Source organism: Macaca fascicularis, chromosome 1 (assembly GCF_037993035.2).
Source record: "Macaca fascicularis isolate 582-1 chromosome 1, T2T-MFA8v1.1".
NCBI classification, from domain to species: Eukaryota; Metazoa; Chordata; class Mammalia; order Primates; family Cercopithecidae; genus Macaca; species Macaca fascicularis.
Genome location: NC_088375.1, coordinates 100643248 through 100669637, shown reverse-complemented (window position 1 = coordinate 100669637; position 26390 = coordinate 100643248). Strand labels below are relative to the sequence as shown.

Below are 26390 nucleotides of genomic sequence, written 5' to 3'. Positions count from 1 at the left end.
CCCCAGTATTTTACATTTTTTGGTGTCACTGTAAATGGTGTTTTAAATTTAATCTTTTGAGTGTTCTATGGGTTGAATTGACCCTTCCTTCCAAGAGATATATTGAAGTCCTAACCCCTGGTACCTGTGACTCTGAGTTTGTTTATAAATAGAAGTCTTTGCAGATGCAATTCATTAAGATGAGGTAATGGTGTAAGATGGGCCCTTAATCCGATATGGTTGGTATCCTTTAAGAAGAGGGAAATTTGGACATAGACATACAGGGAGGGAAGATGATGCAGAGATCCAGAGAGAGAATCCAGCCAAATGACAATGGAGGCAGAGAATGGAGTGATGAATTTACAAACCAAGGAATGCCCTGGATTGTCAGAAAACACCGGGAGCTGGAAGAAGCAAGGAAGGACTCTCCCCTAGTTCCTTCAGAGAAAGCATGGCCCTACCAACACCTTGATGTCAGATTTCTATCCCCCATCACCTTGTTAATGAGTGTTTATCATTCTTAAGTTCTGGTATCATTTCAAGTTCTCTCCTCTAGTTACTTTGAAATATACATAATATTGTTGCTAAGTATAGTCACCCTAGTCTGCTATCAAACATTAGAGCTTATGTCTTCTGTCTAACTATATGTTTGTGCCCATAATCAACCTGTCTTCATCCTTTCCTTCCCCTCCACCCTTTCCAGTCTCTGGTATTATATTTGGAGATTTTCTAGATATCTTTCTATTATTGATATTTACTTTAATACCACTGTAGCCAGGGAATATATTTTATATAATCTGATTCTTTTAAAATTGATCACTACTTACTTTATGGCTACCTTGGTAAATGTTCCAGTGAAATGTTATTGAAAAAAATTCGGCTGTTGGATGGAATGTTCAATAATCAATTGAGTCAAATTAATTGATACTGTTGGTCAAATCTTTTATATCTTTACTGATTTTCTATTTGTTCTATCAATTATTAAGATATGGGTATTGATATTACTGATTATCATTGTGGATTTGTCAATTTATCCTTGTAGTTCTATTGGTTTTTGCTTCATGTATATATGCATACACACACACACACATATATATACACACACACAAACATATATACATAGAGAGAGAGAGAGAGATAAAGAGAGAGTCCTACTCTGTCACCTAGGCTGGAGTGCAGTGCCACAATCATGGCTTACTGCAGCCTTCACCTCCCCAGGCTCAGGTGATCCTCCCATCTCAGCCTCCCAGGTAGCTGGGACTACAGGTGTGAGCCACCATGCCCAGCTAATTTTTGTATTTGTATTTGTATTTTTTTTTCTGAAATAGAGTCTCACTCTGTCGCCCAGGCTGGAGTGCAGTGGCATGATCTCAGCTCACCACAACCTCTGCCTACTGGATTCAAGCAATTCTCATGTCTCAGACCCCACCTCCTGAGTAGCTGGGACTACAGGTACACGCCACCAAGCCTGTTTAATTTTTGTATTTTTAGTAGAGATGGGATTTCACCATGTTGCCCAGGCTGGTCTTGCGCTGCTGGGCTCGAGTGATCAACCCACCTTGGCCTCTCAAAAGTGCTGGGACTATAGGCGTGAGCCACTATGACTAGCCCAGGTTTTTTTTTTTTTTTTCAAATTCGGTCTTCGTAAAGACTGTCAAAAATTGTCAATGCTGACTATGTTACAAGTCATCACAGTGGGGTATTGGGAAAAGTTTTCAATTAGCAATAGTCGTGCCTCAGATAAACCTCATTGGCTATGATACTTGCCATTGTGCAAAGCTGCTTCATGTACTTTGAATATCTGTTATTGGGTACATAAATGTTTAGAGTTATTATGTCTTCTTGATGAATTGACCTCTTTATCATTATGAAATGATCTTTTTTATCCCTGGCAATATTCTTTGCTCTGAAATCTACATTATTAGTATTAGTATAGCCATTCCAACTTTATTTTGATTAGCATTAGCATGGTACATTTTTTCTATCCCTTTAGCTTTAACTTATTTGTGTCTATATTTAAAAGGATTTTTTTAGGCAGTTAGATATTGCTTTTATAATCTAATCTGACAAATCATGCTTTTATAATCTAATCTGACAAATCATGCTTTTATAATCTAATCTGACAAATTATGCTTTTTTTTTTTTTTTTTTTAAACAGAGTCTCACTCTGTCACCCAGGCTGGAGTGCAGTGGTGCAGTCTTGGCTTACTGCAACCACCACCTCCTGGGTTCAAGTGAGTCTCCTGTCTCAGCATCCCAAGTAGCTGGGATTACAGGTGCACCCCACCACGCCTAATTTTTGTATTTTTAGTAGAGACAGGGTTTCACCATGTTGGCCAGGCTGGTCTCGAACTCCTGACCTCAACTGATCTACCCTCCTTGACCTCCCGAAGTGCTGGAATTATACGCATGACCCCACTGCACCTGGCCTTTAATTGGAGTATTTAGACCATTTATATTTAATGTGATTACTGATATAGCCTGGCTTAAATTTTTGTCTTGTTATTTGTTATCTATTTGTACCATCTGTTCTTTGTTTCTTCTTGCCCCTTTTTCTCAGGAACATAAATAACTGAAATTCAAAATAGTGAATATGGCTGAGCATGGTGGTTCATACTTGTAATACTAATACTTGGGGAGGCCAAAGCAGGTTGATCTGTTGAGATCAGAAGTTGGAGGCCAGCCTGGGCAATGTGGTGAAACCCTGTCTCTCCAAAAAATACAAAAGTTAGCTGGGTATTGTGGCAGGTCCCAACTACTTGGGAGACTGAAGTGGGAGGATCACCTGAGCCTGGGGAAGTTGAGGCTGCAGTGAGCTGAGATCATGCCACTGCCCTCCAGCCTGGGCAACAGAGCAAGACCTTGTCTCAAGAAAAAAAAAAAAAAAAAAAGACAAAATAGTGAATATGGTGGGAGAGATTCAAAGAAAGATTTGGGACTTTACAGAAGAGAGATATTAAGTCAAACTGATGATGTCAGGAATGACTTAAGAAAATATTCAAATTGAACCTTGAAATAATGGCCGGGCGCGGTGGCTCACGCCTGTAATCCCAGCACTTTGGGAGGCCGAGACGGGCGGATCACGAGGTCAGGAGATCGAGACCATCCTGGCTAGCACGGTGAAACCCCATCTCTACTAAAAAATACAAAAAACTAGCCGGGCGAGGTGGCGGGCGCCTGTAGTCCCAGCTACTCGGGAGGCTGAGGCAGGAGAATGGCATAAACCTGGGAGGCGGAGCTTGCAGTGAGCTGAGATCCGGCCACTGCACTCCAGCCTGGGCGACAGAGCGAGACTCCGTCTCAAAAAAAAAAAAAAAAAAAAAGAAATATTTTGGATATGGGCGATGGTGTAAGGAAGGTGCTCTATATAGAGGCAATAGGATGAACAATGGGATTGGAGGCAGTAAAGCATGTGTTTGGGCTAGGGAATAATAGATTGTTCAGGTGGCCTGAAAAAGAGTGGCAGGAGAGATGTGGAAAGTACTTATGTTATTAACAGCTTCCTACGGATGTCCCTACCCTGATAACCCACGGATACCTGAGATATCTGTCAAATCCCACATATTATCTACTCTTTAAACCTGCTCTCTCAATAGCCCCTAATTTTATGTATGGTATCACCAGCTTGCTTAATATACATACCAGATAGTCATTTTGAGTCATTTTAAATGCCTCTTTGTTCCTCAACCCTATTCATCCCACCTGCAGGTCATCTTCCAAATTTCAGCTTTTTTTTTTTTTTTTTTGAGATGGAGTTTCGCTCCTGTTGCCCAGGCTGGAGTGCAATGGAGTGATCTTGGCTCACGGCAACCTCTGCCTCCCAGGTTCAAGCAATTCTCCTGCCTCAGCCTCCCAAGCAGCTAGGATTACAGGCATGCACCACCATGCCCAGCTAATTTCGTATTTTTAGTAGAGACGGAGTTTCACCATGTTGGCCGGGTGGTCTCAAACACCTGACCTCGTGATCATCCGCCTTAGCCTCCCAAAGTATTGGGATTACAGGTGTGAGCCACGGTGCCTGGCAACGAGCTTTCTTTTCTATCCTTATCTATCCCCACAGCCTTGGAGCCAGGCTCAACTCCCCTCCCCCACCCTGCCCCCCACACTGTTTAATTAGCCTTCTTACTGGTTTTGCTGCTTCTAGATTCTTCTCTCTTTCAACCAATGCCACACATACCCCCCTGTATGCCCTGAGATGGATGTGAAGTTCTGTGTGTGTACATGTGTACATGTGTACATTTTTCTGGGGAGTACTTGTAGCTTTCATCAAAGTCTCAAAAGTCCACAAAACACTAGGAGTCACTACCCTGTATCTTTATTTCAGATGAAACCATGCTCAGTTAATGTGGTGCAGTTGACAGACTACTGAACAGTAAGTCAGGAGACCTGGGGTTTAGTTCTGGTGCTGCCACTAATTAGCCGTATGATTTTGGGCAATGAGGCACTTACTTTGCACCTGTTTCCTCATCTGTAAAATTCAGAGTCTCTTCCAACCTTAAAATGCTATTATTGAGAAATTACCATTCAATTATTATGAAGAAATTACCATACAATATCATAAATGCTAAAACAAAGGTATGCAGAGCTTTGAGAGCACAAAGGAGGTTCTCTGGGTGTGGGGCCATCTAGCTTTGCTTGGGAAAGTTGGTAAAGAGTTGCAGAGGAGGCTACAGTCGAGTCTTGAAGGATGAACAGAACTTTCCAGGCAGAAAGAAGGAGGAGGGCATTTTAGGCAAAGGGAACTTTGTGAGAAGGCAGAGAAGTAGTAGAGCCTCAAGTTGGCAGAACAACGAGTAGATGGTTATAGTTTGGATATATGTGTACTGAAAGTTTGGGCTTTAAATGCACAGGGAGTACTAGGAGATAAGCCTGCAGAAGGGGAATGAGTTGGGGCCTGAAGTTTCTTATATATGGTGCCAAAAAGTTTTGATTTTATCTTGTAGACAGTGGGAAGCCATGGGTTGTTTTAGGTAAGAGAGTGACAGGCTGATTTCCCTTTCATAAAAATCGCATTGGCAACAGGGAGGAAGATGGATTGAAAGAGAATGAGACATGTTTGGAAAAGATAAAGGTCTGAATAAGTCAAGGGGATAGAGGTGGAAGGAAGATAATGTTGTTCCTTTTAAACCTATTACATTTAAGATACCCAAGAAATGTCCAAGTGAAAATGTATGGTAGGAAGTCGGAAATTTGAGTCTTATGCTCACAAGTTAGACCTGGATTTAGCAGCATTCATAAGTGAGCACTGACTGAAGCCACAGGAGTGAATGACATTGCTTTGGAAGAGCATGTGGAGTGGGGAGTAAGGGGGCCAAAGGCTAAATTCTGGGAAGTAACAGTATTTGGAGTCAGGAGTAGAAAACACATTGGAAGGGTAGCTTGGGTTCAAGGAGCTGAGGAGTGAAGGGAGGAAGAGAGATAGTAGTGAAGAATCTACTTTTTTTTTTTTTGAGACGGAGTTTCACTCTTTTTGCCCAGGCTGGAATGCAATGGCGGGAACTCAGTTCACCGCAATCTCCGCCTCCCAGGTTCGAGCGATTATCCTGCCTCAGCCTCCCGAGTAGCTGGGATTACAGGCACCTGCCACCACGCCCGGCTAATTTTGTATTTTTAGTAGAGACAGGGTTTCTCCATGTGGGTCAGGCTGGTCTCGAATTCTCGACCTCAGGTGATCCACCCGCCTTAGCCTCCCAAAGTGCTAGGATTACAGGCATGAACCACCAGGCCTGGCCTAATAATCTACTTTTTTAAGAGGGTTAGATGAGAAAGAAATGAAAGCGAAGGCTAAAGCAAGAGGAGACTACTGAGTGAAGGAAGGTATTTCATTTTATTATGTCTGCTGAGCAAAGATCAGTGAAGAGGCCGAAGTTGGTTACCGGAGAGATTGGGAATAATGGATGGAGGTGGGAAAGGATGGGATATAACACACACCTGCAGGGCCTAGACCCAGGCAAGGGAGGTGGAGAGTGTTTATTCTTCCCTAGAAGGAGGAAGGAAATCAGAAAGAGTTTAATTCAGTGGTTCTCACATTAGAATCACTGAGGTATCTTAAAAAAGTGCCAATAGCTGGGTCACACCTCGGAAGTTTCTGGTTTAATGAGTCCGGGATGGTCCTGGGCATTGATGTGTTTTCAAAGCTTCCCAGGAGATTAAAATCTGCAGTCAAAGTTCACAACCACTGGTTTAATTGTAGGTAACATTTTAGATTCACGATAATAGGATTGGATTTGAGGAAACTCACACTTAATAAAGGTCTGATGAATAGGGAGTGATCAAGGTTTCATAGATGAGGAAGGGAGAAAGAGAAGGAAGCAAGAAGGGAAGGCAGCTAATGCTAACTTAGTGTATTTTATGTGCCAGAGATATAGAAATGAATGAGGCGTGGTCCTTCTTCTTAGAGATCAGGATCTCACATGAGAGACACCTCACCACAAGCCTATGATGTAGTACAGTTCTTGACCAGTTAAGTTTTTTTGTGTGTGAGCAGTTTTTTTTTTTTTTTTTTTTTTTTTACTAAAACTGAGGGGGGAAATCCCTCACCCTCAGAACCCAGGTATTTCACAATATAGACTGGCTCTGGAAATCCTTTTGTGAGCATTGAGAGTAGCCTTTCTGGGAAGGTGGGTGCTGGGGAAAGATCTCTAACTATTCCGGGAGATCAACTCATCCCCAGGCTCATCAGCAGGGCTGGAAGTAGACGGTGATTGTGGCCCTGCATGTGGGTACATTACTGCAGTCACCTGTACCTGGGAGGTGGTTAAAATTGCTAATTGCTCACATGGAAACACTTTGATGGCCATTCTGCTAGTGTGTGAAGCTTCTACGAGTAAGGTACCAAGGATTCCCTTTCTCTGAGCAGCATTGTAAAAAGGCCCTACTTTTCATCAGAGCAGAAAACCTAACTTTTGCTACTGTGGTCTGGGCCTGACCTCCAGGGACAGCTTCAACCACACAGGAAGTAGGTAGGTGCTTCTCTATAGTCTGGACCTTCCCTCAGAGAGAGTCTACTGTCACTTCTTGAGCTCCCTGAATCTTCCCCAGGGGAGTCCAACTCCCAGGGCTCCTGGGAAGCCTCTGATCTGACTCCGCCAGCCCCACCTCCACCTACTGAGCTGGTGAGGCGTTGAAAGGGCTTTAATGGAGAGCCCTGGCTTTTAGCTAGGGCCCTCCTTCCCCGAGGAAGAGTACTGAAAGAAGTGTCCTAGAGAAGTGTTTGTCCTAGGCACAGAACAGAGACGGGAAGCTCGATTGGGAATTGACTGTGGCACTATGGGTATGTGGAGGGTGTTCCTTCGGTTATCTCATTAGATCCTTTTTATACAAGCAGAAATTGAGGCTTGAAGAAATCAAGAAACTGGACTATGTCCTCAAGGACAGGAGCTGTACAAAATCCAATCTGTTCCATTCTGTTGTCCCTCAGGCTCCTGGCCTCCCTCTGTTATTGTAGGTTGACCCCTTTGGGAAAATCTCAGTCAAATGTCATTTCAGTGCTCTCCTTCCTTCTAAAGAATTAAGCTAGATCCCTTAGACCGTAGGGCACATGGACCTTCTAGTTGGGTCTCTGTTTCCTTACTCAGTGACTTGGGGATGTGTGAAATCCAGATGGGATTCTATCCTGGGGTGAAGGTAGAAGGTAGTACAGAGAATTGCTGAATGGGACAGACTACACCAGTAAAATTTATTGTTGGACTCTGTAATCCGGTGTTTTCATTGCAGAGATGTAACTGAAAGCCCCCAACCTCACCCTCAGAGAAGAGAAAGGAGGGACCAAACTTACTCTAGCCTGATGCCTGATACCTGTTAATTGGGAAGCTTCGTCTGTTAACATCCTGACTTAGTTTTCAAGCTTTCAGTGGGGCCAGACTATGGAATTATCTGTAATTCTGGCATCAGGAGCACTTTTTCCAGTTCTTCGGGCCCTTCTGAGGTCTGAGAAACAGGCTAGCAGCGTGTGAACATAATTCACACTGAATCTGCCTGACAGACGGTGCCACGGCAGCCCTCTTTGTCAAATTACACACTAGCTGCCCAGCACTGGGGTGTGCTTTGGGGCAAGGCTGGGGACACCCATGTCCTCCCTACTTCCCTTAACCCTTCTTCCCCAGCTCTCCTGCCACCCCCTCATACGAGCCCTAGTGCAGCCCGGTGCCTGCACACGATAGGCACAAAGTGAATGAGTGCCTGGACGCATGCAGGGACTTGGGTACATGAAATGATGATTCTGCATATTTCATGTAGTCTTGGTGCTGAGTCACCTGCTTACCCATACTACTGGAGGAGGGGATGAAGAAAGGCAGAGTTTGGGCAAAGGAGAAAGGAAGTGTGTTTTACTGTTCTGCATCTTTGAACAATGCAGCAAAGTTGGCTCTGTCCTCAGCTTTGGACAGGTTAGAATGAACCATCAAAAGGGGTGAGATTAGGTCTCAGGAAATAATTTTCATTAGGGAGGAGCAAAAATTCCGAAACAAGTGAGGAACAGAGACTGGGAGTCTCCTTCTCTGGGATTCCTTAATCACAGGGTTGTTAGAGCAGGTGCCAGGACTGGAAACTGAAGGAGGCTGAGATATTGAAAAGGCCTTGGCCTGCTTAGGGAGAAGTATGTGAAGATGCTTTCGAAATGATACTACTCTAAGTGGCGGGTTGCACGCCAATAACACTAATGATAATTGAATACTGCTTTCACTTACTCCAAGGGGAACATGGACTTCCCACAGCCCAGGCTTTTACGGTGTAGGGTCACTCTTGCAGGGTCAGATATAAAAGAACCCTAACTGATTTCTTGGCATACTGGGAGGCAGAAATGCCTCAGACGTGTAGGATATTTTGTGAGACCCTACAATCCCTGGGTGGCACCTTCAACTCTAAAGTATCTGAAACTCCTGGGATGCACAGTCTGCCTGCTTGGGGTTGGGGACCCAACAGGCCAAGGCCTTTTTCCTCTTGGAGGTTTCCTGGGAGAAGGCCCCCTCTCCTCCGCCATCCAAACTCCCAGGCGCCCGCGTCGTCTCCTCCTCCCCTTCTTCCCCAGGGCAGGGTTCCCTTTGTAATTAATCCCAACACTCAAACCAGAGGGGAGGAAAAACGTGTTAATGAGGGAGCGTCCCAGACTGACTGGGGCGGTCGCTGCTCGCAGCTAGAACTCCAAGTAATTAAATTATTTTTGGAAGGAGGGGATATGGTGGTGATGGTGTCAGGGAAATCCCCGTATGCATGGGAAGAGGCGTGCGTCTCTCGCCACTAATTAAAATCAGGGATGACCCTCCCTTCTCGCACCCCTAGGGGGAAAAAAATTCAGTCTTCCCACGTCCCAGATTCCATTGGATTTTGTGCAGCCGGGTCCGTGGCCCTAAAGAGAATATGCCCAGCCCCGGGGATCTGGGGGTTCCGTCTCCGACAGGAGGGGTCGAGGAAGACAGTCCCAGGAGGGACTGCGGGCTGGGCCAAGGCCAAGAATCGAGGCATTCTCCAGCCCACCGTTCGGGACCCGTGTGTCAGCCCCACCGCGGATTCCCAGGATCGCTGAGGGCCGCCGGGCATCTGAAGGCGCAGGGCTGGGGGAGCGGCGACTCCGGGAAGAGCGGGGCCGCAGACAATGGATGTGGCGGTAGGAGGGGCGGCGGCTGCGGGAACAGCCGGGAGGCGGCACCCGGGAGCTCGCGCTCCCCCGCCCCCTGCACCCCCCCACCCTCATCCCCTCCCCCTCCGCCCCCTCCCCCCTCCGCCGCCGGCTCCCGATCTGATTCCTGATCCTTGATTCCTTGATCCTTGGTCCCGCCATGGGAGCCTGAGCGCCCCCTATTCCCCCCTGGCCCCCAGCCCCCGGGGCCTTGAGGGGGAAGAGGCAGAGGTCTGGGACGGAGCAGGGGGTGACCAGACTCAAGAACCCCCCGTCTCAACACCCCCATCGCCCGCGCTGCCTGTCCGGTAGCGCCGAGTTCGGAGCGACCCGAAGCGCTGCGGATACAAAGGCGACGGGCCGAGCGGGGCGCCCGCTGAGCCCACCCGGCAGTTCGCAGCGGCGGGTGAGTGCCGGGCCGCGGGGGCGCGGGCAAAGTTTGAAAAAAAAAAAAAAAAAAAAAGAAAAAGAAAAAGAAAGAAAGAGAAAAAAAGAAACGGAAAAGGAGGAAAATCATGCAAGGGGCCAGGGGGTGCCCGACCCCAGAGCGAGCGGGGTGGCTTATGGGGGAAGGGGGGCTGGGCTCCGGGCAACCCCCTTCCGGTGCGCTTCCCCACGGCACAGCGGAGTACCCCCCCAACTTTGGGGAGGAGAAGGGGCTCGTGGGGGAGGGGGCGGAGCCCAGGCCTGGAGAGCCGGGGACTTTCCTGGGCCCGGGCGGGGGCCTTAATGATCCCAGGGGAGCCGGTTGAAGCCGGAGACTGGGAGCTTGTGTTGGAGGTGGGGGGAGAGGCGTGGAAGGATCGGAGTCTGGAGGTATTGGAAGCCAAGGGTGTTTTGGGGTGCACACACCCCTCAGGAGCGTGGGGAGGGACGGAGGCAGCTATGCATTAAGGGTTTAGAGTGGAGTCTGTGGGGCGGGCTGGGCAGAGTAGATAGGGTGTGTGTACAGCCAGAGGATGGGGCTGGAAGCGGTAGACTGTGTATACGGGCCGAGGGAACAGACGCTGGCATCCCTCTCCCCACTCATATTTACCCATTTAGGGGACTGTGGGCTCTGCGTTAGTGAGTTTTGAAGGGTTGGTGGAGGATCCGTGTGCATGATTCTTTGTTTTGGTGTGTGTGCATGCCTTGACGTGCTGCATGTTCCTGCAGGTGGGCCCCTGGTTTGGATGTGTAGGTGTTTTTCTGTGCTTGACTGTGTGTGCACCCAAGGAGCGGCTGACCACGCATCTGCTGTGTGTTTGGATATATGTTTATATGTATACTTAGGGGAAGGCGTGTATGTCTATGTGTGTGTATGGGGAGAGGGCTTCACGGGAAAGAGGTGTGTAGGTACCAAGGAAGGTGGGTGTATAAGAGCAGAATGGAGTGTATGTGGATAGGTGCGTGTGCACCTGTGTACTGGGAAGAAGTGTGAGTGAATCTGTGTTCTCTTGTGTGTAACCGGTGTTGATGGGTATCAGTGTGTTTGCCTGCCTTAGCTGGTATGTATGTTTCTGAGTGTGTGTAAGGGGTACCTCTATGTCTCTGCAGGCAGATTTTCCTGGCAAAAGTCCGGAAAGGAAGGCTGTCTGCAGGATTTTGAGACTTCGTGGATGGCCTCGCCTGGATTTAGGGGTAGTACCTTAAGTATCTGAGACCTATGGGTGGGAGGGAATGGGTTGTCTTATGAAGTGCCTGTTTTTGGGGGATGGGTTTTTCTGGAAGAGGGCGTGTGTTGTGGGGAATAGGGAACAAGGGGTCTGGTTGTAGTCCTAGAGGAATTTGGAAGATTGGCAGGGTCAGGGAGAAGAATAAGAGGAACTTCCTCCCCCATCATCATAGGCTGGGTTCCAGTGCTTGGAGAGGCTACATTCTTCTATTCCCAGCCTTAGTTAAAAGCCTCAGGCCACAGTTCTCTTGGAAAGCCGTCTCAGAGTTTGTTGCTTCAGAGCCTTCTAACTCTGCCCTAACTCTAAGATCTTAAAGTTCCTGAGGAGTCTTGGGATTTTGGTGCGGGATGGAAACAAGAGGAGGAAGCATGTCTGGAGGGTGAGACCTGGTAGGGAACAACTTGGGTTCCCTGCCCATGGGGTAGAGAAGGTGGCATAGGGTGTTTCTTCAGGAGTTTTTGCAAGTGAGTCTGTGTGGTTTATCACATAGTTTCCCTTTTCCCTGGTGTGAAGCATGATTGAGATGGAGCTGTGGGTGTGGGGCCAGGGACTGACTGTGTGTGGGGAAAGGGCCAGGCACCCATTGCAGGCTATACTGCCATACTCATCGTCATGATAGTGTGGTGGGAAGTCGGTGACTATCCAGGAAGTGAATGTCTCTTTCCACCAAGAAGCTACAGCTCCCTTCTCTCCCTGTCCTCTCTCATCCTTTTTCTTTTGGGGTATAGGGAAGGGGTTGCTCACCTCCTTCTTAAGGATAGCCTTCCTCCATTGTACACTCTAGCAGTTTTCTTTTTGCTGCCAGTGGCTGGGTTGCGGCACCCAGTTTTAAGAGCTGAGGTGAGATTGCACATGCCCATTAGGGTCTCTGGGCAATTGCAATTGGAATGTTAGAGTCTCTAATGGGCATGTGCAATTGGAATGTTCTCTCTTTAGTCCTCAGGGCTCCCTACCCTCCCTAAGGCCTGGAGATAAGAGTAGTGGGAGTTACAAAATGTTTGAATGAGGAACGGGGCAGAGTAGGAAAAGCCTTTTTTTTTTTTTTTAATGGATCATTGCCCCAAACCCAACACCTGTCTGACAGTTAGGGCTCCCAGGGCTAGCAAGGCACTTGCATCTAAGATGGTGTGCCCTGGCCCTCTGGGGTACCTTGTTTGCTCTGTATACACTCATCACATGCATGATATATTATACTGGTGTGGGCTCTTCCAAAGAGGAGGAATTGTGGTCAGATAATAGGAAATGCCATTTCTGAAAGTACTTCCAGATTGGGAGTCGGTGGCCACGTTGGCCCCTCCTCACCCATTGTCTTGCTCCTGACTTCTACTTCCTCTAATTCTTCCGGGGCAGGCCTCTCTGGTGTGTTTGCCTCTTCTCCTGATCCTTTTAGGTCTGAGGAAATATCCCCCCTTCCCTGGCCCTAGAGCAGGACAGTCTTTTATCTGCTCATCTGGTTTCCAGGTCCTTCCAGTTAATGGGGAGGGAACTTGGCTAACAGAAGCTTTGGCAGGGAAAAGGAAGAGATCTGATCCCCTCTGAGTTTTAGAGATTCCAGTCTTCTCCTTCCCTCAAGTGTTCCTCACATTGTGAGGCCAGAGAAAGGAGTCAGAGTTGGTTGGAATTAGTACTTAACAGTGGTGTGATCTCGGCAAGTAATAAACCCCCTTCCCCAGCCTCTTAGGTGTCTTAAGGCACATCCTCCAAGCCTAGACTGAGCCCTTCCACAAGGAATCCCTGGTCCCCTGCCAAGTGGCTTTCTTCCCTGGTTTGCTTTTAAATTCTGGCTTTGCCACTTTCTAATTCTGTGACATCAGACAAAACTGGTAACTTTTTGAAGCCTCACCTGTAAATTGGAATTAATAATAGGCCCTACTTCTTAGGGTTATGAGGATTAACTGAAATAATAGAGAAAGCACGTTGCACAGTTCCTGGCACATAGTAAATGTTAGCTGGATGGTTTGGATTCTGAGGGATCATCATTGTTAAGGGAGAGAGGTCGGGGTCGGGACAGGAGAAATAGGCTTTGGTTCTGATCTTCCTCTGTCTGGCCACATTAGGCACTCTCTCCTATCTGCCAGGCGCTGTGTGAAGCACAGGGGATGGAGGGGCTAATAAGATGTTTCCCAGGGGAGACATGCGAAAACATGTTGATTCACTGCAGCCCAGTGAGTGCTGTGTGGATGTGTGTTCAGGAGGCCACTGGAGCATAGAGGAAGAGTGCTTGGCCCTGGGGTGAGGTGCCAGGGAAGGTTCCTGGAGGAGATGCCCCCTTAGCTGGATTAAAAAAAAATTAAGGTGAAATTCACATAATAGGAAATAAACCACTTTAAAGTGAATAGTGGCATTTAGTACATTCACAGTGCTGTGCAACAACCACCTCTGTCTAGTCCCCAAACATTTGCACCATCCTGAAAGAAAACCCATACCCATTATGCAGTTGTCCCCATTTCCCCTTACCCCAGCCCCTGGCAGCCACCAATTTGCATCCTGTCTCTATGGATGTACCTATTCTGGATATTTCATACACATGGAATGATAGAATGCGTGACCTTTTGAATCTGGCTTCCTTCGCTTAGCATAATGTTTTCCAGGTTAATTCACATGGTAGCATGCAGCATGTATTAGTACTTCATTCCCTTTTATAGCTGAATATTATTCCCTTGTGTGGATAGACTTTAGCTGGTTAAAGAATGAGTTAGGCCAACAGGAAGGGTCTGAGGAGGGCACTGCTGGTGGAGGCTCAGTGTGAGCAAGAAGGCACACAGGGTGTTTGGTAGTCCTGCACCTTGAAGTATGAAGTAGGGATTTGGCCTCAGTTTCTCTGTCTAGAAAACAAAGTTATCATCCCTTTCCTGCTTGTCCTATGGGGTTGGTAGAGTTGGAGGTATTAAGGGAGAAGAGAGGCTAGGGTATTATTGCCTCTTCTTAGGCTCTGGGCTAGGGATGGGACTTTTAAGACTTGCTCTTTCCTCCTCTTTCCTGGGCAGGAAACTGTATGCATCAACCCTCATCCTTGTGGGGAGCCATCTCCCTGTTCACTTGGCATCAGCTTCCCCTCTCTCTGAATTGACCTGAAATTTCCCCTTTTACCTTCCAAAGATGGGTAACCCTGTGCATGATGAGATTTTGTCAGCAGAGGTGAAGGAAAGCCTGGGAGTAAGTCCTACTCACACTCTAGCCTACGGCGGCCCTCCCCTTCTTTATCCTGTCTCTTGGTGATGTGGCTTGGGCAGCCCTCTCTCACCTTCTCTGTTGTGATCTGGCTAGAACTGTGGTAGGCCAGGGAGAATTTTTGCTTTCCTTGTCTCTACCCTGCTTGGTACAGAATAGGAGGCAGAGGCCCTTTATGGTGGGGCCCTTTGGAAATGAAGTTTTGCTGTGCTTTGTCAGATGCCCCTGGCAAGGTTGGTAATTACAGACATAACAGCTGGGAACTGGTTTGGGAGAAGCAGGCTTGGAATCAGCAGAGCTGAGCATATCCTAGTAATCAGGGTGGGGCAGGGAGAGGGGAGAGTGGGAAGAAGCTGGGGGCTGGCTAGGGTGGGAGGCTTGGGACCCCCTTCCCCTGCCACTCCACACACAGCTGGGCATAGAGCCTAGAGGAGAGTGGGAGGTGATTGGAACCCAGGTCTGCCTTACTGTAAGTGAGGAAGGAGGAAGGAGAGGAAGAAAGTTGGGGGATGCAAGGGCCGCTGAAGAAAGAAGCAGAGAGGAGGAAGAGGCATTTTGGTTGCTCTCTCAGGCAGTACCTGGATATGGTCTAATTTAGAACAGGGCCAACGCTGCACCTAAAGGTGGTTCCATCTTATTCTGGGGTGTTTCTCCTTACAGTGAGGTTATGGGAGCAGGAAGTGGAGGGGATTGGCTGTGGACCCACTAAAGGAGAAAAGGTGGGAACTAACATTTTTTAAAGCATCTATTGTGTGCCAGAATCTGTAATATTCTGTATGCATTATTTTGCTGAAAACTCTTAACCTTCTGAAGTAGGCACTATTATTCCCATTTTATAGATAAGGAAACTGAGGTTTGGAAAAGAGGAGCGACTCACCTGAGATTACATAGCTCGTAAAAGACTCTGCCAGGTCTGACGTCAGTGCTCTTCCTTTTTCCCAAAGTTTCTTCACCTTCCCCGACTGTCATTCCAGTTAGGTCTGATTGCTCATTATTGCCTTTAATCTTGCACTTGAGTAATTCCCCCGTTTTCTGAAAAGCAAACATGAGTCCACCGTCAGCCTGAGGAGCAGAGAAGCCTACCCTTGAGGGTGGGAGTCAGAGAACGATCTCGTCTCCAGGAGGAGCACCTTGGTGTCATAAACCTGAGGTGGGGCTGGCATTTCTGCAGAAACCTCTCCTTGCTGGGCCACGATTTTGCAGAGTGGTTGAGGGAAGGGAGTGACTGTAGGTTCTGGCCACCATGGCCCATGGGATCTTGTTTGTGATTGGGAGGAGCCTGGTCCTTATTGTCTATAGGGTTTTTTCACAGCCCCTAACAATGTCCTTCAGACCCCTGTTTTCACCAGAGTGTTCTTGGCTCCCTCAGCCTGGTCAGAGACAGAGGGTGTGTTTGTTTGTGGGTCTGGGGAGGGGGTTCTGTTATTTATTTATTTAGTTTTTTGAGACAGAGCTCGTTGCCTAGGCTGTAGTGCAATGGTATGATCTCGGCTCACTACAACCTTTGCCTCCCTGGTTCAAGTGATTCTCCTGCCTCAGCCTCCCAAGTAGCTGGGATTACAGGCATGTGCCACCATGCCCAGCTAATTTTGTATTTTTAGTAGAGGTGGGATTTCACCATGTTTGTCAGGCTGGTCTCGAACTCCTGAGCTCAGGTGATCTACCTGCCTCCGCCTCCCAAAGTGCTGGGATGAGCCACTGCGCCTGGCCTAGGGGGTCTGGATTTTTAGGGCAAGTAGGGTTTAGATAGGAACAGGTGCTGAGCCCGAGGTGTGAATGCAGTCACTTAAAAAACAACAGACTGTGAACAAAACATGCATTTTGTCACCTGCTTTACTTCAGGAATGGAGATGGTAGATATAAGGGATGGGGGAGATGAGAATTTTCAGCAAAGAGTGAGAATCTTAGGTAGGGGGGTAGTCAAGATGGTGGAGGCTGGCTGGTACTTGGGCCTTTCAGCTGTCTCTGGTTTTCTAGATAAGAACTAGCCAAGTTGCCAGATCCAAGGCTCTGGGCTGACGCAACAGGAGGTTCTCAGGATGGGGATACCCAGCTCTGCCACCCTCACCCCCAGTCACACTGTATCTCACACTCTACTGCCTTCCTACAATTCAGCCTTTCCTGAAAGCGTCCCCATGTGTTCTTCCCCCGCACTCCATCCTCACAGCTCAACTCCCCCCATCCACAGCAAGCCCAAAGTTGGCTAACTTCCCCTTCCCAACTAGCTGCTTTTTACGTCTTTGCACCCCAGGGCAGGGGCTGGGTGAGTAGGTTTTGAAGGTCTTTTGGGGCCAGGGACAGTTGCGGCCTACCTTGAGCAGCAGGCTATGAAGAGGGGGCATTTGTTTTTGGAGTGCACAGGAAGCTGGCTTATGGGTCAGCACAGCTCACCCACCTCCCATTGTCCACCCTCTCCCTGAAGACACCTCAAGCTGCCTGTTTTCCTTCTTGGTTCTTCCACAGCTCACCTGGTGGGCAGGTAGGGGCCAGTTCTCTGCCTAGGTCAAGGGAGGAAGCAGCTCAAATCCTGGTGGTGGAAATTGTGGCGCCTGCCCATTGGTAAAAATTAAATGGAGAATCCAGAAGCCCTGGTTACCTTCCCACCAGCTTAGTGTCCCGTCTTCTCACCGGCCCCCACCTGGGACAGATGCCAGGGGGATTACTCACCTTTTCTCCTGCAGCCTTTCCACCCCCAGTGTTCTCTGCGAGACTGACTGGGAATGGGTCTGGGGAAGGCTAGGGCATGGGGTGCTATGGGACATGTATGTACATACGTGTGTGCTTTTGTGTGCTGTGTTGGGGGGCAGGTACCTCTGGGAGCTGGGATGGGGGTGGGGGTGCTGGAGACACAGCAGAGCAGGTCTTTACAGAACCTGCCTAGCGAGGGTGGGTGGAGCTGGGTGGAGCAGGCAGGAGTGAGTCCAGGTTTCAGAGGGGCAACAGAGTGTGGGTGTATGTGTGTGGGGGGCAGGTGTTTCGGTGTGTTCTATGGATTTAGAGGTCCCCAGCCTCACCCCCGGCCTTAGACTGAGGGAAATTAAGGAAGCAGGTGGAGAGGGGCTTGGCTCTGCCTTCCCCAACTGCTTTTGAATTAGAATGCAAGCTCAGGTATCCCGGCCAAGAGCCTAGTCTGTGGGCCCTTCTCCTGTGGTGCACCCTGCACTGCGGTCTGCTGGTGAGAAGCTGCTCTGGAAGCCTAGATGCCTGGATGACCCAAGCACGGCCAGGATCCCACCCCTCCTCTGCCACTCAGCCCAGTGAGGAGAAGGATCCTGCCCCCACCCTGGGGCTATGAGGATGGTGAGCTCATGTCTGGGGCTGTCCTGGGAGAATGCCTGGTTAACAGGGCGGGGGTGGGGCACCTGGTGCCAGTTCCTGGGCTCCCTGCTCTGCCCTTCCCACCCCTCAGCCCACCAAGATCCAGCTGTTCTCTCTGGCCTCCTGGGCAGCACTGTCATCCACGGACAGCCTTTTTCAGGGTTTAGGAATGCGGGTCGGGACAAAATCTCCACCCTATTTGTGGTCCAGGACTGGAGCTGTTCCTTGCCTACGCTGTACCTTAGTCGTTTTGGTGATAGCAAAGCCTAGCATCTCCGGATGGGTGGCTTGCCCACGGCCCAAGGCTGGGTGGGGATGAAGGAACATCACGGTTCTTAGAAGTGGTAGAAGGATGGGTGCAGGAACCACCCCTTTTGGGGATAGAGGCTCTTTGGTTCTGGCTGTCTTAGCTGAGGCCTGTCTAGTCTCTGTTTCTTTGTCCCTGGTGAGAAGAGGGGGCAGAATGGAGTCAGCAAATCCTCTCCTGTCGTGGCCCTCTTGCAGTTGTGTCTACTCAAGGAAGCAGCGTCCAGAGCAGTCTCATGGAGAAACCTGGTCTCACTCCAAGAGAGCACCCCTCAAAGTCAGTGTTAGTACGATTTTCCAACAATCAGAGGAGGCCGGAAATGGGCTGCTGTAGAAGTAGTGGCCATGAGGGAGTAGTGGCACCCAGAGAGAGAAGTAGGCCCCTTTCAGCTTGGTGCTGGAAACTGTTGAGAAGAGGGTGATTCAGCCAGCTGTGTCCTCCTGAAGGGGAAAGGGAAAAGGAAAGGGGTGTCAGGGAGTGATGTGGGCATAGTCAGAGGTTCGGGTACCTTCCTCTCCTCTGTGGAAGCCATGTTGGGTATCTGCATTTTCAACCCACACCCATCAACTTCAGCCCCCTACCAGGGCCTGACAGCTCTGCCTGGGTTAAGCACATCTGTGAAACTCAGGGGAGGAGTGTGACAAGGAGGAAAACCAAGCAAGGCTGTGAAGTGGGACAGCTGTATCTCGAGTCTCTGCTGTGCCTTGCACTGGCCTTAGGCGTTGGTGAGGTGCCTGACTGCACAGAGAGCTAGCTCCTGGGATCGTGAGTTGGGAGGTTGGACTCTCAGCTTAGTTCCTGCCATCTCCACGGCTGAAGGTGGGCATCCAGCACTTTGAGTGGAACTTATATTGATATCCTTGGTCCTTGGCACTACGGTTGGTGATGATTAGGGAGCCAGGCAGCTAGGGGGTGCCCACATGTATACCCCTGCCCATGGGCTGCAGTGGGAAAGGGGTGCAGGGCATATGCAGGAAGACCCAGGCCCCTGTGTAGGAATCGGAGACCTTTAGTGGGCAGGGGCCCACAGACGACTCTTCAGGCAGGGTCTGAAGCAGTAATCACGCCCATTTCCCTGTGTTCAGGCAGAACCACCCTTCTTTAGTCCCTGACTGTGGAGAGGAAAATGGTCCTATCAGAGATCTCTGCTCCTGTCTGAGGAGAACTTGAGGCTTCTTGTCCCCTTTCCCATCGTCTTCCCACCTGGCTGGAAGTCTTTTAAAAATCAAACCCAAGCACCCTCTGCAGCTCGGCTGGCTAGGTGCTTCCAGCCCTGTCCTTGGTGATGAGGAAAAATAGGTGCCCTTTTTAGGTGCATGTTTGTGCTCTGTCCCCGCCCCCCTTTTCTTCACGAGAATCACCCTGGTTTCCACAGCTCTTTCTCCCAGCCCCATCTTCATCTATGCTCTGTCTCATTACCCCACCCCAGGCCTAAAGTAGCTGGGACTGGGCTGCGGGGTGGGCCCGGGCTAGAGCAGTGGCAGGAGGTGGCGCCTGCAGCTGCCTGCGTCTGGTCATCGGTCCTCAGCACGCGCCACGCATGGGGGTGCTGGTGTTTGTGTTCAACGCCTTGCCCACTTAAGCTGCCTCCTTTGAGTGGGAAATGGGAAAGGGTTGGTCCGCCCTGGTCTGTGTTTTGGCCAACACCCACCTCCCTTATACACACACAGACCCCCACACCCACACACATCCACATACACACTACTCTAGGGCCCTGCTCCCTCTTCCTGTTGCCAGGTTCTGAGTGTATTTTTTCCAGAGGCCTCCAATTGTTTCCTGAAGAAACCTGATCCCAGAGCTCAGACAAAAGCTGGGGCCGCCAGAGGAGAAACCCCATTCTCTCCTCCTCTGTCCCTATCGCCCCCACCTCTATAACCTCCCTCCCTTTGGATGCTGGGTATGGGTTCCAGGACCCGGCTGCCATCACCTAGGCAACAGGGGGCTTTTGTTGCCATGGTGATCAATGTGGGAGAAGCTGGGCAGCCGGGACAAAAGCCCCCACATTCCCCCCCGCCGAGCTCCCCCCAATCCCCTTGGGATGATACTGAGGCACATTCCATTAATTTTATTTCTGAAAGGCCTTTGGAGGGGAGAAGGGTCTCCTTTTTGTAACAGGCTCTCTCTTCTCTCCCTCTCTCCTCCCTGGCCTCTTTTTAACCCCAGATAATCCATGGTTGGTTTGAGCAGGGGACTGAGTGTGTGTGTTTGTGTCTTGGGAAGTGGGAGGCAAGGTGAAAGGCAGTGGGGCACATTCCTTTTCTACAGCTTCCCCCTTCCCCAGACTAGGGCAGCTCCCTGTCCTGCACCGAGTCCGGACTTCCCTCCCCGTCTCGTCATCCCTTTTGACATTTCCACTTGTTGATCTCATCCAGTGATCCCCTCCCCCCATCTCTTCCCTGGGAACGCTGCCCACCCGGGAGACCCTCCAAACCCCTGATTCCTGAGACTGATTAAATAAGGGGAACTTCTGCCCTTCTCTTTACTCCCCTCTCCTCCCTCCTCCCAGGCCCCCCAGCAGCAGTGCTTGGATTAGTTCCCTGGGGTACTTGAAGACACAGCAGGCAAGGGTCTCAGAAGTCGGGTTCATTTTTGGTGCCTGTGTTTGGTAGGGAGGAGAGAAGCGTGTTTTGGTGCTTTTTGGGCTCCCTGACTTGGGTTGGCAGGCCAGGGGAGCAGGATTCATGTTGAGTCTTTAGTAAGTAGCAGGGGAGGAAGATAGGGGGCACTAGGCTGGGCAGCTCAGAACAAAAGGATGGGAGGGGACTGGCATCCTTGTCTGGTTTGAAATTTATCTGGAGGGGAAATGCAATGGCATCAGTTTACCTCCTGGGTGTGTTTGAAGTGGTGGTTCTGGTTGGGGTGTGTGTGTGTGTGTGTGTGTGACTTCTTTATTTAGTTGTACTAACAGCAGGATTTATTTATACCACCTCTTTCTCTAGTCTCAGAGGAAGTGTCTGGGGATTGGAGTATGAGTGATCCTGGAGCTAAAACTTGTTAATTGCTTAACTAATTACTAGCTGAGCCATTTATAAAAGCACTTCTTTCACCCTCGTGATCCTTACGGCTACCCCATGAAAAAGGCATCATTATCTTCCCTATTTTACTAATGAGCTTACCAGGCTACAGGCACAGAGATGTTAAGTAACTTGCACATGGTCACACAGCTAGTCAGTGGAAGAGTTAGGTTTTAAACTCAGATCTTTGAGTGCACATCCCTGGCTCTTCTGGCTGTTGGCTTTGGCAGATGGTGGGTATACAGGAGGATGAGGAGATGGACAGCCTGGGATCTAGTGTGTGTGTCTGGACTCTAGTCCATGGCAGTTGTTTACTTCTCCACCCCCTTTTCTACCCCCATGTCACTCTGTGACCCACTTATTATCTTTGAGCCTCCTGGCAAAATTCAGTTTTTATGAGGAAGACTAGAAAGAATAGGCTGGAACCACAAGAGAAATGCAGGTGAGATGTCTAAACTATATGGAGGGATAGGCCAGTAGAATGGGTCCTCAGGAGAGTGGGTAGATGAGCCCAACATATATTTTTCAGGTAAGTGGATAAATAAGGGTCATTTTTGCTGCAAAGGTTTTTGGAAAGTCTTAAGGTTGGGTTAAGGTATTATGTCTCTGTCCTGTAAGTGTGTCCTTATCACACACATGCTTTGACATGGGGATACTGACAAATATAACTAATCCTATGGAGGATTGCGTCTATAGAGCTCTGTTAAGAGGATGAATGAATAGATTTCACATTCATCTCCCTACAGTCATTATAGTTTTCCTGAGAGCCAGAGAGGTGTACAGTCATGGATGTTTTGGTCAACGATGGACTACATATATGATGGTGGTCCCATAAAATTATACTATTGTACTTTTACTGTACTTTTTCTATGTTTAGATACACAAGTACATACCATTGTGTTACAGTTGGCTACAGTGTTCAGTACAGTAACATGCTGCACAGGTTTGTAGCCTGGGAGCAATAGACTATACCATAAGGCCTATGTGTGTAGTAGGCTATACTACAAAAACGCAAGGTTTGTGTAGGTACGTTCTCTGATGTTCCCAGGATGCAGCTGCCTAATGACACATTTCTCAGAAAGTATCCCTGTGGTTAAGCGAGGCATGACTATGTTCATTTACTAGGTTGGTATCAGTTCCTTGCTCTGCGCCCATGGGAGGGGAGATTGATATAAATATGTATCAATCATATTGTTTATTCTCAAATTACTGATGGTTTAGAGTAGTCGGAGTAAAGGTAACTATACACAGCAAATCCATTTATCCATTTTAGTCTTTTTTTTTTTTTTTTTTGAGACAGAGTCTCGTTCTGTCGCCCAGGCTGGCGTGTAGTGGCATGATCTCGGCTCACTGCAACTCCCGCCTCCCAGGTTCAAGCAATTCTCTGCCTCAGCCTCCCGAGTAGCTGGGATTACAGGCGCCTGCCACCACGCCTAGCTAATTTTTATAGTTTTAGTACAGATGGGGTTTCACCATCTTGGCCAGGCTGGTCTTGAACTCCTGACCTCGGGATCCACCCACCTTGGCCTCCTAAAGCACTAGGATTAAGGTGTGAGCCACCCCGCCTGGCCCCATTTTAGTTTTTAACATAATCAGCCTCTCAGCAGCATTTGACCTGGTTGACTTAATTGCCACCTCAAAACACTCTTAAATTTCTGGCTGCCTTGAGACCCCACTCTTCTGGCTCCTCTCCTTGTCTGGCCTTCTCATCCCATTTGCTGCTTTTCCTCTAGACATGTGTACATGTCGGGGTCCTTTATGTCCTTATGTAGTCCTCTCCCTAGGTGATTCCATCTATCCCCATAGCTTTTCACACCCTCAGTACCTCCAGCTCGGACTGTCCTCCAAGTCTGGCTCCTCTGATACCTGGCTGCCTACTGTCTCATGGCCACTAACTTAGCAGGCTAGAAGCTGAACTAATTGTCTTCCCTCACAAGGCTGCTTCCTCCCCAGTCTTCCCTACCCTACTGATGGTGCTACCATCTGCTCACTTGCTCAGGCTGGGGATTCTTGACACTCCTGTCCCGCTCATTAGGTCCTGTTGATTTGACGGTTACTCACTCTTCTGTGGTTCTACCCTTAGCAAGCCTGTACTACTGCAGTCACCTCCTTACTGATCTCCCTGTTTCTACTTTTCCCTCTTTTCAATCCATATCTGCATAGCTAAAATCCTTCGAAGTTTTCCTGTGGCCTTAGAATAAAATAAAGTTCATGCTCTTCACCTGGTGCCTGGCAGTCTCTGCAATGCCACCTTCTGCCGCCCACTCTCTTCCTCAACTCTGGCCCCACTGGCCTTTGTTGGTTCTTTAAATACAACAAACTCTTTCCTGCCTTTGGCCTTCACACATGTGATTCCTCTGCTCCTTTGCTTGGTTAATTCCTGTTTCTTCTTCAGGCCTGTGCTGAGATGTCATTTTTTTCAGACTTTCTAGAACCGCTAAGTTTAAAGTAGCCCTTGCCCCATGTGGTGTCTCTCATAGTTTCCTGTTCCGCCCTTCCATCCATAAGTATAAACGACCTGCAATCGGTCATTTATACTTATCTGCTTACTTGTTTGGTGTGCCCTCTTCCCTGCTAGACTGTAAACTCAGGGTTTGTTATACTACTTTACACCTAGCAGAATACATGTTCATAGAAGGTGCTCAAACAAGATTTGATGCGTCAATGACTGAAGATAGGAAGTAAGTGCTCAGTGGATGATGATGACTGTTAGGGGAGTCAGGGTCAGCAGGGAAGATAACATTGGGTGCTAGAGTATGTGGGGGCTCCTATGAGGGGGTGGGGCTGGGCTCTGAAGAATGAGCAGGATTTGGGTAGGGATTAGAGAGAGGAGAGGTCATCCTCCTCTGCAGAATCAGAAGGTGAAGTATGGTTGAAAGATAAGCCTATAAGTAGGCAGATAAACTTGTGCCTTGCCTATTTCAGAACTTTAGGCAAGTAGAAACTTGTCTTCTCCTCCCACCCCCACCATATTATCCATAGTTTCCACCCCTCACCCTCACCTGGGGGTGTGCATACGAAGCTGCCACACCTGATCTTACCAGTAACCCTGGGTGTGTTTGAAGTAGATGCTGGGGAGATGGTACCAAGGGAAGCAGCCCGCTGTGGGCACACTCAGACAGTATGAGTGAGGGGAGGAGGTGTAGCATGTGGAGGAGATGCCTGGGGTAGCCCCTGGACAGAAGCCAGCTCCTTTCTGCTCTCTGAGGTGTCCATTGGTTCAGCCTGTTGGCTTGGCCAGAACCTGCCCTCTTCATGCCTCAGTTTTCCTGGCTGAGAATAGGGAAGCAATGCCCTGCTCCTCCCTTTCAGAGGGCTTGTGGTTAGGTCATTCTGGGTGAGCCTTCCTGCCCTGGGAGCCTTTGCTAGCCATCTTCCCCCAGGCCTGAGTCCGTGGCACAGCCTGGCAGGGCTCTTTCTAGAGGAGGGTAGGAGGAACTGGGCCCAGTGGACAGCAGGAACCTGGGTGGAGATATTCTCAGGCCATGGCTGGGCTCATTTGAGCCTTCTGTGGCTATTGTGTGTGGATGGTCTTCCTCTGCTCTGACCCCATAGAGAGCTCAAGCCGCCTCTAACCAGCTTCTTCCTCTCACCAGGAGCGTCGCTGGATTTTCTCTGAGACAAGCCCACCCGTCCAGCAAAATAGAGTCCCTCAGGGTGACAGTTGACTTCCTGAAGGTGCCTCTTGGCCTGAAGAAGCCGGTGCTGAAGGAGGTGGCTGTGGGGCCCCCCAAGAGGCCCCAGCCTGCGGCCCTGGAGCGCTATAAGGCGCGGCGTTCAGACGCCATGGACACCGAGTCCCAGTACTCGGGCTATTCCTACAAGTCGGGCCACTCCCGCAGCTCCCGCAAGCACAGGTGGGCAGGCATGTGGGGTGACGTGTGGCGGAGGGAGGGTTGGGGGCTGTTAAGAGGTGGGCACGTGCAGGGGTGGTGGGATAGAGTGGCTGCCGAGAAGACCCTGGTCCACTGCTGGACTTTCTGTGCCTCTTCTGGCTTCCTGCCGCAGGGACCGCCGGGACCGACACCGCTCTAAGAGTCGAGATGGGAGCCGAGGGGACAAGTCGGTGACAATCCAGGCTCCCGGGGAGCCCCTGCTGGACAATGAGTCCACACGAGGGGATGAGCGGGTGAGCACCGGGGATGTGGTGGCCCAGACTGGGCATTTTCAGACTGCTCCTGAGGGGCTGGAGGCTCCACAGACTGGGGGAGGGCTTGGAAACCTGGTCTCAGACAGCTGCCAGATTGGGGAGCGTGTCTTGTGTTATACTTAGGTTGGCTCAGTATCTTAAGGTAGGACCTTCAGGAATTTCAGTATAGAGATCCCTCTGGAAGCAGCAGCCTCTCCTTCCTTATCTCCAGAGGCGTGGGGGGGTGACCTGGGCTGTGTGATGGGAATTGCCCAGCTCCTCTGCAGCTGCTGCCAGCCGGTCAGGCCCGCTGGGAGTCTGGAGCAGGAGGGCGGTGGTGGTGGCTGGGCCTGGGGTGTGTGTGAGCAAAGCTGAGTTTTCCTGGAGCCTCAAGGTGTGGGCGCTCTGTGCCCTCTGGTGTCAGCCTATAGAATGGCGTCACCTAGGTCTTGGGAAAGGAGTATGGGAAGAGTAGATGAAGAAAGCCTGAGGGAGAAGAAGTGAGGCTGAGGGATGGAGCAGAGACCCCCGGAGAGAGTTCTCCAGGACAGGGGGGAGCAGGTTTTCTATTCTAACCTCTGTTGCCCGCTGTGCTCACCTGGTAGGGAGGACAGTGGACAGAACACAGTCCTGGAATAGGGCAGAGGCAGGATTCGAGGTAACACTGAGGTTGCCCAAGACTCATTCCTCTTGGGAGCATCTCTGGGGGCTGGAGATTCCCAGCTCCTTTTTCCTCAGAAGAAATCCTTGTGACTGACATTGGGAATTCCTGGGCCTTGGGAGCAGGTCAATACCTGAAGGAAATGTTCTTTTTCCCTCTCTGCCAATCCCTTCTCCCTGGGGCCTGGTCTCCTGAGTTCTTGAAGTGACCCTGAGGCACGACCAGCTCTCCTGCTGTTGGGGAGGAGATCCCAAGCCATTGGTCCTTGGAGGGGGTGGGCAGTATGTCTGGGGGTCAGAGGGCAGGGAACAGACCCAGGGCCTTGAGCTGAAAGCAGTCAGTGCATCCGCTTTCTATCTTCACATCAGACTCGTTCCCCATCCTGTGGAGAGGAGGTTCCTCAGCCTCCCTAATCACTGGTGCTGTCCGGCTACCTTCATCCTGTAATCTGAAACTTCTAAGTGTCAGGATGTGATTCCATATCCCCAGGCTGTCTCAGGAGTGAAGGCTGTGGGTGCTGAAGGTGGCTGGTGGTCTTGG

At 49.7% G+C, this 26390-nt stretch overlaps 1 protein-coding gene and 1 non-coding gene across 6 annotated transcripts in view; one reads left to right on the top strand and one right to left on the bottom strand.

Moving 5' to 3' along the window:
* Positions 1-1618: 1618 nt before the first annotated feature.
* LOC123570679 (U4 spliceosomal RNA) lies at positions 1619-1760 on the bottom strand. The gene has a single exon (XR_006694937.2). It is a non-coding gene; the product is annotated as a U4 spliceosomal RNA (small nuclear RNA).
* A 7957-nt stretch (positions 1761-9717) lies between these two features.
* VANGL2 (VANGL planar cell polarity protein 2) overlaps positions 9718-26390 on the top strand; it is a 28108-nt gene continuing 11435 nt past the window's right edge. The window contains exons 1-4 of one of the 5 annotated variants that reach the window (XM_015454860.3): positions 9718-10001; positions 11132-11215; positions 24657-24917; positions 25069-25189. In XM_015454860.3, coding sequence (XP_015310346.1) covers positions 24847-24917; positions 25069-25189 — 192 coding nt within the window. In that variant the 5' untranslated portion in view covers positions 9718-10001; positions 11132-11215; positions 24657-24846. Of the gene's footprint in view, positions 10002-10314; positions 10412-11131; positions 11216-17338; positions 17722-24656; positions 24918-25068; positions 25190-26390 lie in introns of those variants that run through there. The other 4 variants (XM_015454857.3, XM_005541254.4, XM_065543580.2 and 1 more) reach the window with 4 other exon arrangements.